Source organism: Pleurodeles waltl, chromosome 2_2, assembly GCF_031143425.1.
Source record: "Pleurodeles waltl isolate 20211129_DDA chromosome 2_2, aPleWal1.hap1.20221129, whole genome shotgun sequence".
Taxonomy (NCBI): Eukaryota; Metazoa; Chordata; class Amphibia; order Caudata; family Salamandridae; genus Pleurodeles; species Pleurodeles waltl.
The window spans coordinates 833622619-833635544 of NC_090439.1; the positions used below are offsets into that span (position 1 = coordinate 833622619).

The 12926-nt window shown below is 45.6% G+C and overlaps 1 protein-coding gene across 1 annotated transcript in view; it reads right to left on the bottom strand.

Moving 5' to 3' along the window:
- The window catches only part of OTUD6B (OTU deubiquitinase 6B), a 147604-nt gene that overhangs the window by 47407 nt on the left and 87271 nt on the right, over positions 1 to 12926 (bottom strand). Inside the window, exon 5 of the mRNA XM_069220460.1 lies at positions 10131 to 10192. Coding sequence (XP_069076561.1) covers positions 10131 to 10192 — 62 coding nt within the window. The remainder of the gene's footprint in view (positions 1 to 10130; positions 10193 to 12926) is intronic.

Here is a 12926-nt window from a genome sequence, read left to right on the forward strand (position 1 = left end):
GTACACTGTTAGTCAGAGGCTTCAGATCTATTCCCCCAACAAAAAAGCCATGCGCTTTTCAAAACGGTCATTTCCTGAAGCACAGGCTTTGTGACTATCAGCCCCGTCAGAAAACTGCTTGATTCAACCAATGGGCATTGCTGAATGGCATGGGGAAGTATTTTTTTGTGGTTAAGTTTCTTGTTTTAGGATTACAATAAACATTTCTGTAACATGTGTAGTCCTTCCTTCTCATAATGATCGCCGAATTCCAATCCCTCGCCCAAGCAAATTAACATCATTTACAAAACGTCATTGTAAATAGTGAGTGCATGCAGCCAAACTGGACATATATATTGTATGAAAGGCCACCATTTGTGTCCAAATGATCTTGGTATTTTCTTGAGATGGTATGTTACTGTTCCGAATGAGAGGTTAGCCTATACCCTGTTGAACCACGTGCATTCCTTGGGTTGCTGCCACGGTCAATAACTGGTGACTGTTTTCCATATTTCTTGGACGGCACATTCACTCCCCCCATGCACCCTTTCCCAGCAGCCACATATTTAGATCGTAAGGAAAAATCAGTTATCACCTAGAACCTCTCCCATTATTCAATGACCTTTTCAGCATGACCACTAGATGTGAAACAACTTCCTTTTCACCACACCTACCCGACAGAAGTCTGATCGTTTTGGGTAGAATTATTTATTTGTCACCGGTGTCTAGTGCTATTTGTATGACGCATTTAGATTCAGTTATGCCCTGCCTCTTATATTATGTTTGTAATGTCCCCCCTATTTCTAGTCTCCACTTCATCTTATATTAACCTTCTGTGCAATCACGATTTGAACATCCAATGGATGGTTTAATTTTGACAGAAGACCTTCGAACTGGGAAGGTGGCACCCCCCCCCAAAAAAAAAAAATAATCTCCTATTGCTCGAGTTCCCGAATTGCTTCTTTTGTAATGCCTGGTTGCAAGACCCTGTGCCTAAGCTGACAGTAGTGAAGTCTGTTAACTTTACTCATCATGACCTGGCGCTTGCACATGTCAAAAGGCATTACAGCAGTTGCAAATACAGCCCCTCTCCAACTACTGTGAAGCGTTTTCTTATCGTGGGCCACAGTTTACTGCGGGTTCCTGTGAATAGTCAGAAAGGTCAACAGGTAAACATCCCATATGTCCAGGAAGATTTCAAGTATAGGATTTATGACAGATGAGTATGGTCTATGTGGTTTATTGCATCCTAGGGGTGTTGCTTGCGGTTTCTAAAAAGCTCAGTCGCTCAGCAGCCTCTCTCTGCTACCCGTCAAATGTTTTCTTGTCCAGGGCAGCAGTGATCTCAGGGTTCATGTGGACGGACAGAAAATGTATCAGATTGCCCCTCCCAACACCACATCTCATATGTCCAGAAACTTTCCAAGTGTAGGATTTATGACACGTGAACATGGTCTATGATGTTTTTGCATACAGGAGTTGCCACTTAATGGTTTGCCAACAATAGGCAGTTCTATAAATACCCATATCTTTTCAGATTCCTCGGACAATCCATGCAACACAATTCTTATGTGGGAAGCATTTTAGTGCTGATTACATCTAGACATGACATTTCCCAATTACCCATAGGTACTAGGAGTTCCTCTCAACTCTCGCTTTTTTCTTCTCCATACAACTAACAAAGTCTGACTGCAGCCGGGTTAGTATTCTAGGTGACATGCATGCTGGGAAGGACATGCATAGAGGACATCCATACTTTGTTCTGCATTTCCGCTGGAAGGGTAAAGTTTCAAATTACAAGGATCTTGTTTGCTGGGTTATACATAGTTGGACATGATCCATCCACACGAATGCCCCAGACCTACTTTCTGAAGTTAGGCCCAGTCTATATGATTAAATGCCTTTTCAGCATTCAGGGAGGTAAGCACTGGTCCTCCCGACATGGTATGTGGTAATTTTAAGTGGGAAATTTTCCTTGCAATATTGCAGACCTGGCCTTCGCTTTATAGCCCCTTGTTAGGTAAAAGCTAGCTTCTGGACATTAAAGTTTGATTCAAAATTCATGCTGCAGTGGTTGGTAATACAACACATTGTCTTTGATTCTGAAGTAATTGGTCTGTACCTTTTGACATTTGGTCCCAGATGCAATACAAATTACCAGTCTGCCGCTATAATACTCAGCTAAGATAGACACCAGGTTGTACAGTAAATATTCAATGATATGGTGGTTTAAAATATTGCCAAGAAAAAAACAATGGTAAGCAGGATTATGAGCAGTTAAATATGCTGCCAGGAAAACATATTTTCATTCACTTAGTAGCTTAATAACTGCCACTAAGGGTAAGGCCGAGATGGCGGACGTTTTTGTCTGAGCTCTGGCGCCTGAGTCACTTGTCATCCTGTCGCTGGCCTCATCTACCACACAACAGACAACAAGATGGGGTGCTGACAGAACGTTGCACCCTGTGAAGCAGTCTCACTCGGAACACAGATTGATAGAACCGCCCAAGCCATCACCTGCGGCCAATGTGTGGCCTAAATACAAAATGGCAGTAGCGCAATTGGGTTGCAGAATGTGGCTCACCCTGGGACCTGCATCCCCCTGACAGAGGCCTGCTGTGGTGGCATTAGTGGTGGAGACCCTGCGGCGGGCTCTGGAGGTGCCGCAAGCTGCCAGGAGACCTGCAGAGGCACCTCTGGCCATGTAAGATCCAGTCGTAGCCAGGGCCACACCGAGAAGCAGGAGGGGCGACAGAACTGACAAACACAACCAACTCTATCCAAGGAAACTCAGATAAGAGCAATGGTGACCCAAGAGGAAACTGGGGCCCAACCTAGCCTGCAGACGACCTTTGGCTAAAGGGTGGGTGGAGAGGTCCAGGCCATCTAGGCTGAATGTGGCTGCCTGGTCCAGACAGGGACTGCAGTGGACACCGGGGCGGTGGCAGCTCTGACTGAGACCCAGAGGCTACAGCTACCGAGCAGGCTAGACACAAACCTGTGGCAGAGCCACAGAGAGAGACACTGCCTCATGGAACCCAGTTGCTGCAACCAGAGCCATAGTGGCGGGCTTCCAAGAACACCGCTGATGGGCACCGGACTGGTGAGTGGGCAGAGTAGCCCGACATGTCGATGTAGAAGGGTTAGAGACCGGTGTGTGCATGCAGGCCTTGTAAAAGGTAGAGCTGGCATGCACAGCTGGGAGGCACTAGGGAACCTGATAGATGGGGAGCCTCCCATCCTCTAAACTTTAAGATACCTATTTACGAGGCCTGAACTGGATCAAGCTGTGATCGATAGCTGGGGGAGGGGGCGGAGGGGTTGTTGTCCTCCCATGCCACCCGCCCCTAGTCCCCTTGAAGACATACAACAAACAAAACGGGCTCCTCCGGTCCTGATCTGCGGTACCTCTGGAGGAGAAGGAGCAGCGACACATAGGCTTCAAGGACACACACTGCATGTCCACTTAAAAATGGGGCGAGGAAAACTCCTGTCTTCCAAGCCCAAACTAAAATTGACAGGTTCACGGCCCCAGAGCATGAAGTTTCGAAGGGCAGCGGTGACTGGTGCCAAGAACAGTGCCGTCTGTATTCCCTGGACAAAAATGTCATTGTACAGGCAATCCAGGCCTAGAGAGCAGCACTAGAGACCAAGATTGTCTAAGTGGGGGTCAACGTTACACTTCTACGTCAAGATCTTTGCAATGTGGTGGATCAGGTCTCAGGAGCAAAGGGGCACATTTCAGACCTAAAAGATATGCTAGATGGGCTCGAGACTAAGGTGACACATCTGCTGTTTACATCCAGAGTCCTGAAGCAGCGGGTAGAGGATGCCATAAACCGTTCATAGCAGAGCAACCTTCCAGAGAGAGAGAGTGGAGGGCACCGCTCCTGAGAGATGTCTGGAGCAGTGGCTTGCTACATAGGTGCCACCATTGGGCATTTCCACCTGTTCATTCTAGACCATGCCCACAGATTGCTGGTGGCTCACACACCCCTGGGTGCCTCTACCCACCCCACAATTTCTAAAGTTCTCAATTATAGAGGCAAAGACAATATTCCTCACAGCCCGTAGCTAAGATTCAATCAGGCATAACTGGACAAAAATCATGATTTTCACAGACTACACTAACTGACTAGGCATAACGCTAATCTTTCAAGGTTGTGAAACAAAAACTGAAGGCCATGAAGGTTCACTATATGTTACTGTTGCCTGCTAAACTTAAGATTCTGCATGTCTCGAAATCCTTTTTTATACGCCCAAAGCCATAAGGGAAAGGCTAACAGAGCAACATTCACTCAGGAGTAAACCCGTCCCAGCATGGAGGGGGCCCAGAGGCGAGAAATAGGATCCCCAGCTACAGCGAAAGCACAAGGTTTCACGAAAGCAAAAGACTCCTCTGAATCAGATGTGGATACCTTAGCTCCCCCAGGGGAAGGAGTATGCTGGGTTGGACACAGCCTCTGTGCCACATTCCCGATGCCTCTGCCATGGGATGGACTCACATCTCACACAGTCTGGATGATCTTAGGCCCGGAAGGCCGAGCTGCTTTCTCCTATTTCATCATAAATTTAAGTCATCAGAGGCACCCAGCCTCACAATTATGACAACAAGCAACAGGGCGTTGTTTAAATGCATGATATTCGCTGGGTACTGTGGCGCTGCAGGCCCTGTCTGGTACTGCCTCATAGGTGCGACTGCTTGAGGGGGAGAGTCTCTCTCTCTTCCTTTTGTTTCCATTCTTGGGGCGACAGATGCTTCTGGGGTGGAAGTATAGGGTGGGGCAGAGTGCAGGGGATCAAGGGGGATTGGTTTGGCCCTGTTAGCCTTCTCTGTTTTTGACATGCAGTAATTTCAGTACAACACTGTCCACTTAGGCCACACACGGCTCTGCTATTTGGGGAGATGAGTGAAGGCAGGAGGAAGAGAAGGTGGAGCACTATGATTGATGCCCATGGGTTTCATCCCCTGATGGACATCTTCTCGGCACATGCCGTATCATGTACCAATTTAAGACTCTAGCAAGGAATGTCAATGGGGGCAAAGCTTAAGTTTGCTAATAAGCATTCTCCTACTGTTATTGCAGGAAACACACCTACTAGGCACAAAATGTCCATTCTTGGCCCGATGCAGCTATGACACCGTGTCATACGCCGGCTACACGTGAGGCGCCAGGGGGTGACGAGTCTTCTTCACAAAACTTTTTCTAGGATGAGATTTTAACACTCATGCAATCCCATTTTATTTTCCGGAAATAAGTGTGAGATCAAATGAGAAAGAGACAGGACTTGTTAAATGGGTCATGGGCTTGGGCCTATGCGATGCCTGACATGCATGTAACCCTCTGCCGGAGAGCACACACACACACACTTCTGCAGCCCACAAATGTAGATCCTGTATACACCTGTTATTTTTACTGGACACAGATTTTCCCCACATGTCTGGGGCACACATTCTTCCACTAAACATCTTCAACCACTAACCAGTTTAGCCTCCCCTGAAACCCCTGGGACTTTAGGAAATGCTCTCAAGTGACTTAACACCTGGCATCTTGTAGACTGGGGAACATTCAGGTTTCCTGGCGCAAAAGGTACAAACATTTTGAAATAAATATGGAATCTGTGGACTCCCCAGGCATCTTGTGGGAGCAGGGTAGCATTACACGAGTAGTTGCAAAATCCTTCATTAGAGGCTGAGAATGGGAGAAGATGGTGTGATAACCGCTCTGGAGGCCCAGGTCCTCTGCCTCAACATAGTGGGGAGCCTTGCCCCCGAAGGCCGCTAACTGGCCATTCACAGGTCAACACCTGATCACCTCTGCCTGGATGAAGCTAATTGTTAGAGAGACTCAAGCAAGTGGGTCTACGATTGGGGCAACAAATCTGGAAAGTTGCTTTACTCCCTGGCGGCCCATGATTCGCTGTCCTGAGTGATACTCAAAGTGATAGCTCTGGATGGCATGCTTGACATGGAGGCCACCTTCATTGCCAATGCTTCTGTGGAATACTAGAAAAACGTACATAAAATGCCCCAGGCGTGAGGGGGAAACACCCTGGCCTCTAATTGCAGATATTCCTCTGCCGATTCTCTTTAATTCTGGCAGGCACAGTTCTTGACCATACCATAGAACTTGAGGAGCTGGAGGAGGCTTTCACTGCAATGAATCCAGACAGGACTCTGGGCCCCTACGGCTTCCCCACGTAGTACTAAAGAAACCATGTAAACATATCTGAGCCGCTACTTTTACTTTTCAAGGAAAGCGGTTCACAGAGGGATATTCATTCCAGATTTAGATCTGGTCACTATTACAGTTCTTCATAAGAGGGAAAACTACCCGAAAACGCGTCCATCCTGACCACTGTGAGTTCACCCCCAATCGCAGTACAGGTTATTGATGCACTAACTACGCATTGCTGACCCTGCCCCGCTTATCCTTATAGACTTTGAAAAAACCTTTGATTCCATGGACTAGGACTTCCTCATGGGGGCATCACAAAATAAAATAAAATGATGGTCGGTGTGTTGAAACTTTTCAAACACTCACCCCCAGCCACAGATGCAAATCAGTCTTGACCCTGCTCCCCATGGAAACAGCCCAGCCGGAACTGCCAAGCCAGGTCCTTCCTGGACCTGAAACAAGCATCCTGGGACCAGTTTCAGGGTATCACCCCTCATCAGCCAGGCTAGCTTGAATCTAGTGGCACAGCAAGCAAGGGATTCACGTTTGGGCATACTCCTAGCTACTTAGGGTGCACATAGCAAAATCACAAAATAAAATGATGGACAGTGTTGAAAGTTTTCAAACACTCATCCCCAGTCACAGATCTGTGTTTAATTCATTGTTGTTTTACGTGCCATGTTACCCCAGTTTGGACCCAGCCATATACAAATCAGTCTTGACCCTGCCTCCCATGAGACCAGTCCAGCTCAAACTGCCAAGCCAGGTCGTTCCTGGACACCTCATGAGGGTATTTGATCGCATTTGGGTTTTGGACCCCGCTTTCTTGCTTATGTTTAGGTACTTTATTCCCATCCTAGGGCTTAGGTCAGGGTCAACGGGATGTTGCTGGATCCCTTCCTGGTTCACAGGGGTACCTGGCAGTGCTGCTCCTTATGGTCTTTGCTATTTGCTCTGATGATAGAACGACTGGCTGCCTTGATCTGGTGTGACGCTAAGGTCTGGGGGTTCAACTGGGGGGGTAGGGGGAAAAGTAAGGATGACCTCATCACCCTTTATGTGGACAATATCTTACTATTTCTCTCAAGACCAGCAGAAGCAGGTCCACAACTCTTTCACATCTTACATTCAGGCATCAGGCCTTCAGGTCCCTGCTAGTGCCTTCATTGGCGATAGGGGTGTGCTTGACTGGCAAGACAGATTGCCAAGCCACAAACGTAGCTTCCTGTACTCAGGCATTCACATTTCCCTCCTCTTGGTCTCACGTGGAACCTAAATATGAAAGCGCTGTTCTCCCACATGACCCACGATCTCTCGCGATGGACAGGCCTCCTCCTCGACATAATGGACACAGTTGCCCTGAACTGGAATACGTATTCCAGAACTGCCCACTATTAATACCTCAGACCAGGTTTGGCACACTGGACACTAAAAACAGGGCATTTCTATGGATGCACCAACCACCAACGTATCACATTCCAGAAATGCACACAGCACACCTATGATGGGGGGCTGGGAGTGGCTGATCTCTGTAGGTGCCATTGTGCCTTACAGCTGCTTGTCCTGAATGACTGTTTACATGGGGGCTGGTCCGATCCTGGCTTCCACTTCGAGACCACTTCCCTGTGATAACATTATATCAATACTGTATGGATTGCCAATTCCCACCCCACTACCAGCCATGACCAAGGCAATTCTCCTTGCATGGAGGACAGCCCAGCGCTGGATGGGGTAGGAAAGCAGGCTCACACTGGAGATCGCCTGTGGAGGAGCCGAGCCCTTGAACAGATGCGGATGTTAGATGGTTTCGGGAATGGGATTGTATATGCATTTCTACAATGAGGATTGTGTGGAGGGGAGTCTGCCATGAAATCCTTTGCAGAACTGCAGATGGAATTTCACTCCAGAAGTCCCAGTTCTTCCAGCTCAGTCATGCTCTCTACTCACACAGGGACATATTGGAATAGGTGCCAGAGTTCAGTCCATTAGAGGCTAAGATCCTAATGCCACTGGGCAAGGGAGGTGTCTTGCATATTTATTTAGAAATCCTTAAAGAGTCCGATCTCTTCCTGCCACTCAAAGAAGTATTGGTAGGCCCATAGGAGGACAGTAACTGGAGATACCCCAGAATGGACCCCCACACGCTGACCATACCCTTTCATCTCATACAGTTAAAATATCTGCACATTACATACATGATGCCCTTTTGGCTGTGGAAGACACAGAGTTGACCATCCCCCACCTGTTTTAATTGCCCAGAGGGGAGTTCTTCCACATGGTATGGTGGTGTCCAAAGATCGCAAGGTACTAGCTGACCATCTTTACAACCCTCTGTGTGCTGGAAACTCAGATCACACCTACTTCCTGTATTGCTCTTCTGGCAATATTGTAACATATTGGAGGATGCCGTGGTGAACGCACCTTGGTGGGTCTGGGCACCTTGCAGGTAAAAGGGATATTGCACTCTACTGGAACAAGCAGCCATGGACTGGTGTGTGAAATTGGAGGAGTTCATTTATGAGACAAGTGGTTGCCCAAGAAAGCAAAATAAGGATTGGGGCAAATGCTGGAGCTATTATGGACTGGGGGGTAATGATCTTGTGTGGACTGCCTAGATGTCAGAGTGGTAATGATGATGTATATTTTTCTGCACCCACTGCTTGCATGGGTTTGTTTGATACAGAAGATGAAAAAATTGAGTTGTTTTATTAAAAACAAATACTGCTATAAAGTGATAAAGTGTGTCGGGGTGAAGAGGGTCACTAAAGGACCTGAATGTTTTCCAACCATAAAGAACCAAATATTCATACAGCAAAGCAGGCTATGTCTTACCTTTTTAATATCAGCACTCAGCTCTTATTACTTAGGGCAGTAAATTACACTAAATGTGGACATTTATTTTTTATTTAACGTGTAGGATGGCGGTCAGTGAAAACACAAGTAGTGCATGTGGTGACGCACTTAACATCAGATGTAATTCTATAACCATCAGCTGTACTTTTGTCACCAGGTTTAAGCTGGTTGAGTTGCTTTTACTGATTCTTGTATTCCCCTTCCATTAATGCAGCGCAAATAGTTGACACAGGAGGAGTCTATCTCAAGGCCAGTGAACAAAAGTTGATAGCATACATTTCCAAGGGTAAGGACCACAGGTGTCTGATGTTGTCAAGGCTGACTCACCCATGTCGAGGACTGAGATCTGGACTTTCAGCAGTGAGTAATGCACGGACAGTATACCATGTCGTTGCCTTCCACCTCCTAGGTAGAACGTCATTATTGAAGAATCGGTCTAGGAATCAGGTAAATCTTGTAGCCAATACGTCCAGTAAAACACTATTCATATTCAACTACCTTAATAAAAAGTTGCCAGTGCACCGCTATGTAGGTTTTTTTGCCAAGCACCCAACACAAAGGGCCCGCAAAAAAATTATATACGACTTGTACTTGAATGAGATGTTGTGACATGTCACAATGCCAATGAACTAATTTTTAAAAAAATAGTTTAAACTTAAGTGAATAACAATTCATACTTCATATCAAATCGGTAACCAAACCAAAATGACAGATTAGGAACTGGGCCAAATCCATTAACTTTCAGAAAGTCCTGTTGACCACATCTCATTCCGATAACAAAAAAAAAAATATTTTTCTTTACAAAATATTTCATTTTTAACCAGAAGCAGGCAAATCAGGTACATCTAGAATACATTTCTGCTGCAATATACTACTGAATCCAACCTTATTGTAGAACAGAGCATAATAATGAATAATCAGATGTGGAATTAACATGAGCTTTGTGTAGGCATCTAAAACAGCTTTGCTTCAATTATCATTACATAAACCAAATCACAAAATAAATTACCTACACTAAATAAACAGCTAGAAGGTGCGCCAGTACAACAGTTAGTGCTACAGGTTTTACAATTTCCAGTACAACATCAGTTTCACTGAGAAGAGCCTCCAAAGACATACCTCAAGTTGGCCGCCCCATGCGGGTGTGTTCTCTATGTCATCACAGTATTTTTCAAACGCCTCTAGGAAAATGAAGTTAAAAAAGTTAACAAATAGTCATATTTCCACTCACCTATTTTACTAGGTTTACATGTCTCATTATATGTTTACTTTTAATAAACATAATATGATTCAGCAGTGCTCGACAGGCTTTCACATTGCACTAGTCTTGTCCACTAGTCTTATGCCAGTAAAAAAAGGTTCACCAATGGTAAGAGTTCAGTAGAACCAATAAACGCAACTCCTGATTTCTTCAAAAATCTACTGGTTTTCAATATACATCATTGCCTGCCATGGAGTTCATAGATTTTTTCAACCAGAGTGAAACTAATATAAATATTGCTGTGCTCCATTAACACAAAAGTATGCTTAAATATTTTGATAAAGTTATTAAGCAGAAGTGTTGAAGAACTAAACAAACTTTGTTGCTTTATTTATTGGCTCAGCTCACTTGTCATGAAGCTAGACTCAACGTGCAAGTACCTTTAGATGATATGGCTTCATCATGAATGCCAGCAAGAAATGTGGTGGCCACAAACTGTGGGTCTATTGTGAAATCTTTGGAAAAGCACACAACCACAGGAACTAGGCTATACTGCGTCCCCAAAGAGTCGTATTTCAAGGTGCTCTCATGTCCTGATGACTTTGTTAGCACATGCGAGTGTGTGTTGAAAAATGCGTACTATGGTTGAGCTCAAAGGCCCCTCTGAAGATGAGTCAAATGTCAAGAGATAATCTGTCATTTTTTTGGTTTACAGCATGCATGTGACCGGATGTCACAGAGAAACTCTGACGTCAAGTCACATGCCCCCAATCATAAATAGGGAGCATGCTGTAATCTCACCCTTTCCCAACTCATCACATGGTTGGAAGAGTTCCGTGATGCTTCCTCACCCATTCCCACACCACCCTTTGATGACTTTGAAAGGGGCAGTTGTTTCACACAAGCATGCAGCCTGTGTAGTGATTGACAAGCAGCCATGGGAAATATGGGGCTGCTTCTGTAAATGACCGGGGCTGCTTGAAAATGGGACACTGCTTAAAGTCATCAGTGGGCGGTCTCCTAAGATTCCTGAGAACTGCAGCGCAAGAGCTGATGCTAGGTCAGCCCTGCTTAGCCTGCTTACATTAAAAAATAAATGCAATTTGGCATATGTGCACTAGAGCCTGTCCCCATAAGTAAGGTTTGTGGCTGCCCAACTCTTATCTAAAACTGGGTGGGCATAGCCCTAATGGTTTACTTACCTTTGGTAACACCTTTTCTGGTAGAGATAAAATTTAGTTGCAGATTCCTTACCTTAGAATTTACCCCAGACATCAGTCTGGATCCAGAGATTTTTCTCAAGCACTACACCTGTGCGCCATTGGGTGGCATCAATAGGCTCTGTGTCTGTTGTCAGTGTCGTCCACATCGGATACAATGTTGCGGGTCCTAAATAGATGCAACCCCGGAGAGCAGTGGTCAGTTTATTTTCCCGACTTTCCACGTCAGAAGCGCAGAGCCATGAAGAAAAGTGACCACTGGTGCCTCAAAACTAGGGCCCTCAAGGGGGAGTCCCTGTCCCTAGATATCAGTTTTCAGAGAGGGAAGGAGGGGTGGGTCCCAGGCGGTAGTGTTTGGTAAACGTGTGCAGAGATGCCAATGTTGCCGCATGACAGATGTCCAGGACCAGAGCTCTGCATGCTAAAGCAGTGGTTGCAGCTTTAGCTCTGGTAGAATGAGCACACAAGCCATCAGGGGGTTGCTTCTTAGCCAGTGCGTAGCAGATGGTTCTCTTCTACACTGCCCAACCTTTCTTTGCACCCAAATAGCCAACAAAGAGTTGATCATCCACCCGGAACTCTTTGGTACGATCAGAGTAGGGTGCCAATGCTCTTTTTGGGTCCAGGCAGTAGAGTCTCTCTTCTTCCTTAGAAGGATGTGAGGGTGCATAAAAAGTAGGCAAGGGGCTGGATTGGTCCACATGGAAGGGCGTGACCACTTTCAGAAGAAAGAAGGCCTACATGCGAAGAACCACTTTGTCAGGATAGATGGAAAGGTAGGGTGGCTTAGATGACAATGCCTTCAAGCTCACTCACCTGCAGGCAGATGTAATGGCCACAAGGAAGGCTGTTTTTAAATTTAGAAGCCTGAGAGGACAATTATGGGGAGGTTTGAAAGGAGGGCCTATCAGGAATGTCAGAACCATATTCAAATCCAATTGGGGAAGAATGAAACATATGAGTAAGGCCTTTAAGGAACCCATTTACTTTATTTTTAAATCTGTTCATTTAACTTAATTCAAAACAAGGTACAAAAGTAGCAGTACATAACATATGTCTTAGTGAGAGAATATCCAGCTTCCCTCCGCGTGTTTTTCTTAATGTATGTGCATTACACTGTACATCACAGCTGTATTTTAGTGTACTGACATTCAATAAACTTTATATACCTATTAACATTTGACATGATGGTTATTATTTTTACTTATATATGTTGGCGTCAGATATAATAGTGGAAGCATTCGACTATACAGGTACTAAGGTCTTCGTATCTATGTGTGCATTTTGGTGTGGAGAAATAACAATATCAAGGAGTGGCTGGTGGTTAGATAACTTATGGACTTGGCGTGACAGTGCGGTTGAGTGGCTCTGCTTTTAACTAACTCTGCTGCTATGGGTAACTTTAATAACAGCGTGACCCAAGAATGTTAAAGGGCTATTTCATGGTGGATACTTATCGTCTCTGGATTCAATTCTGACTACGAAAAGGTCCCA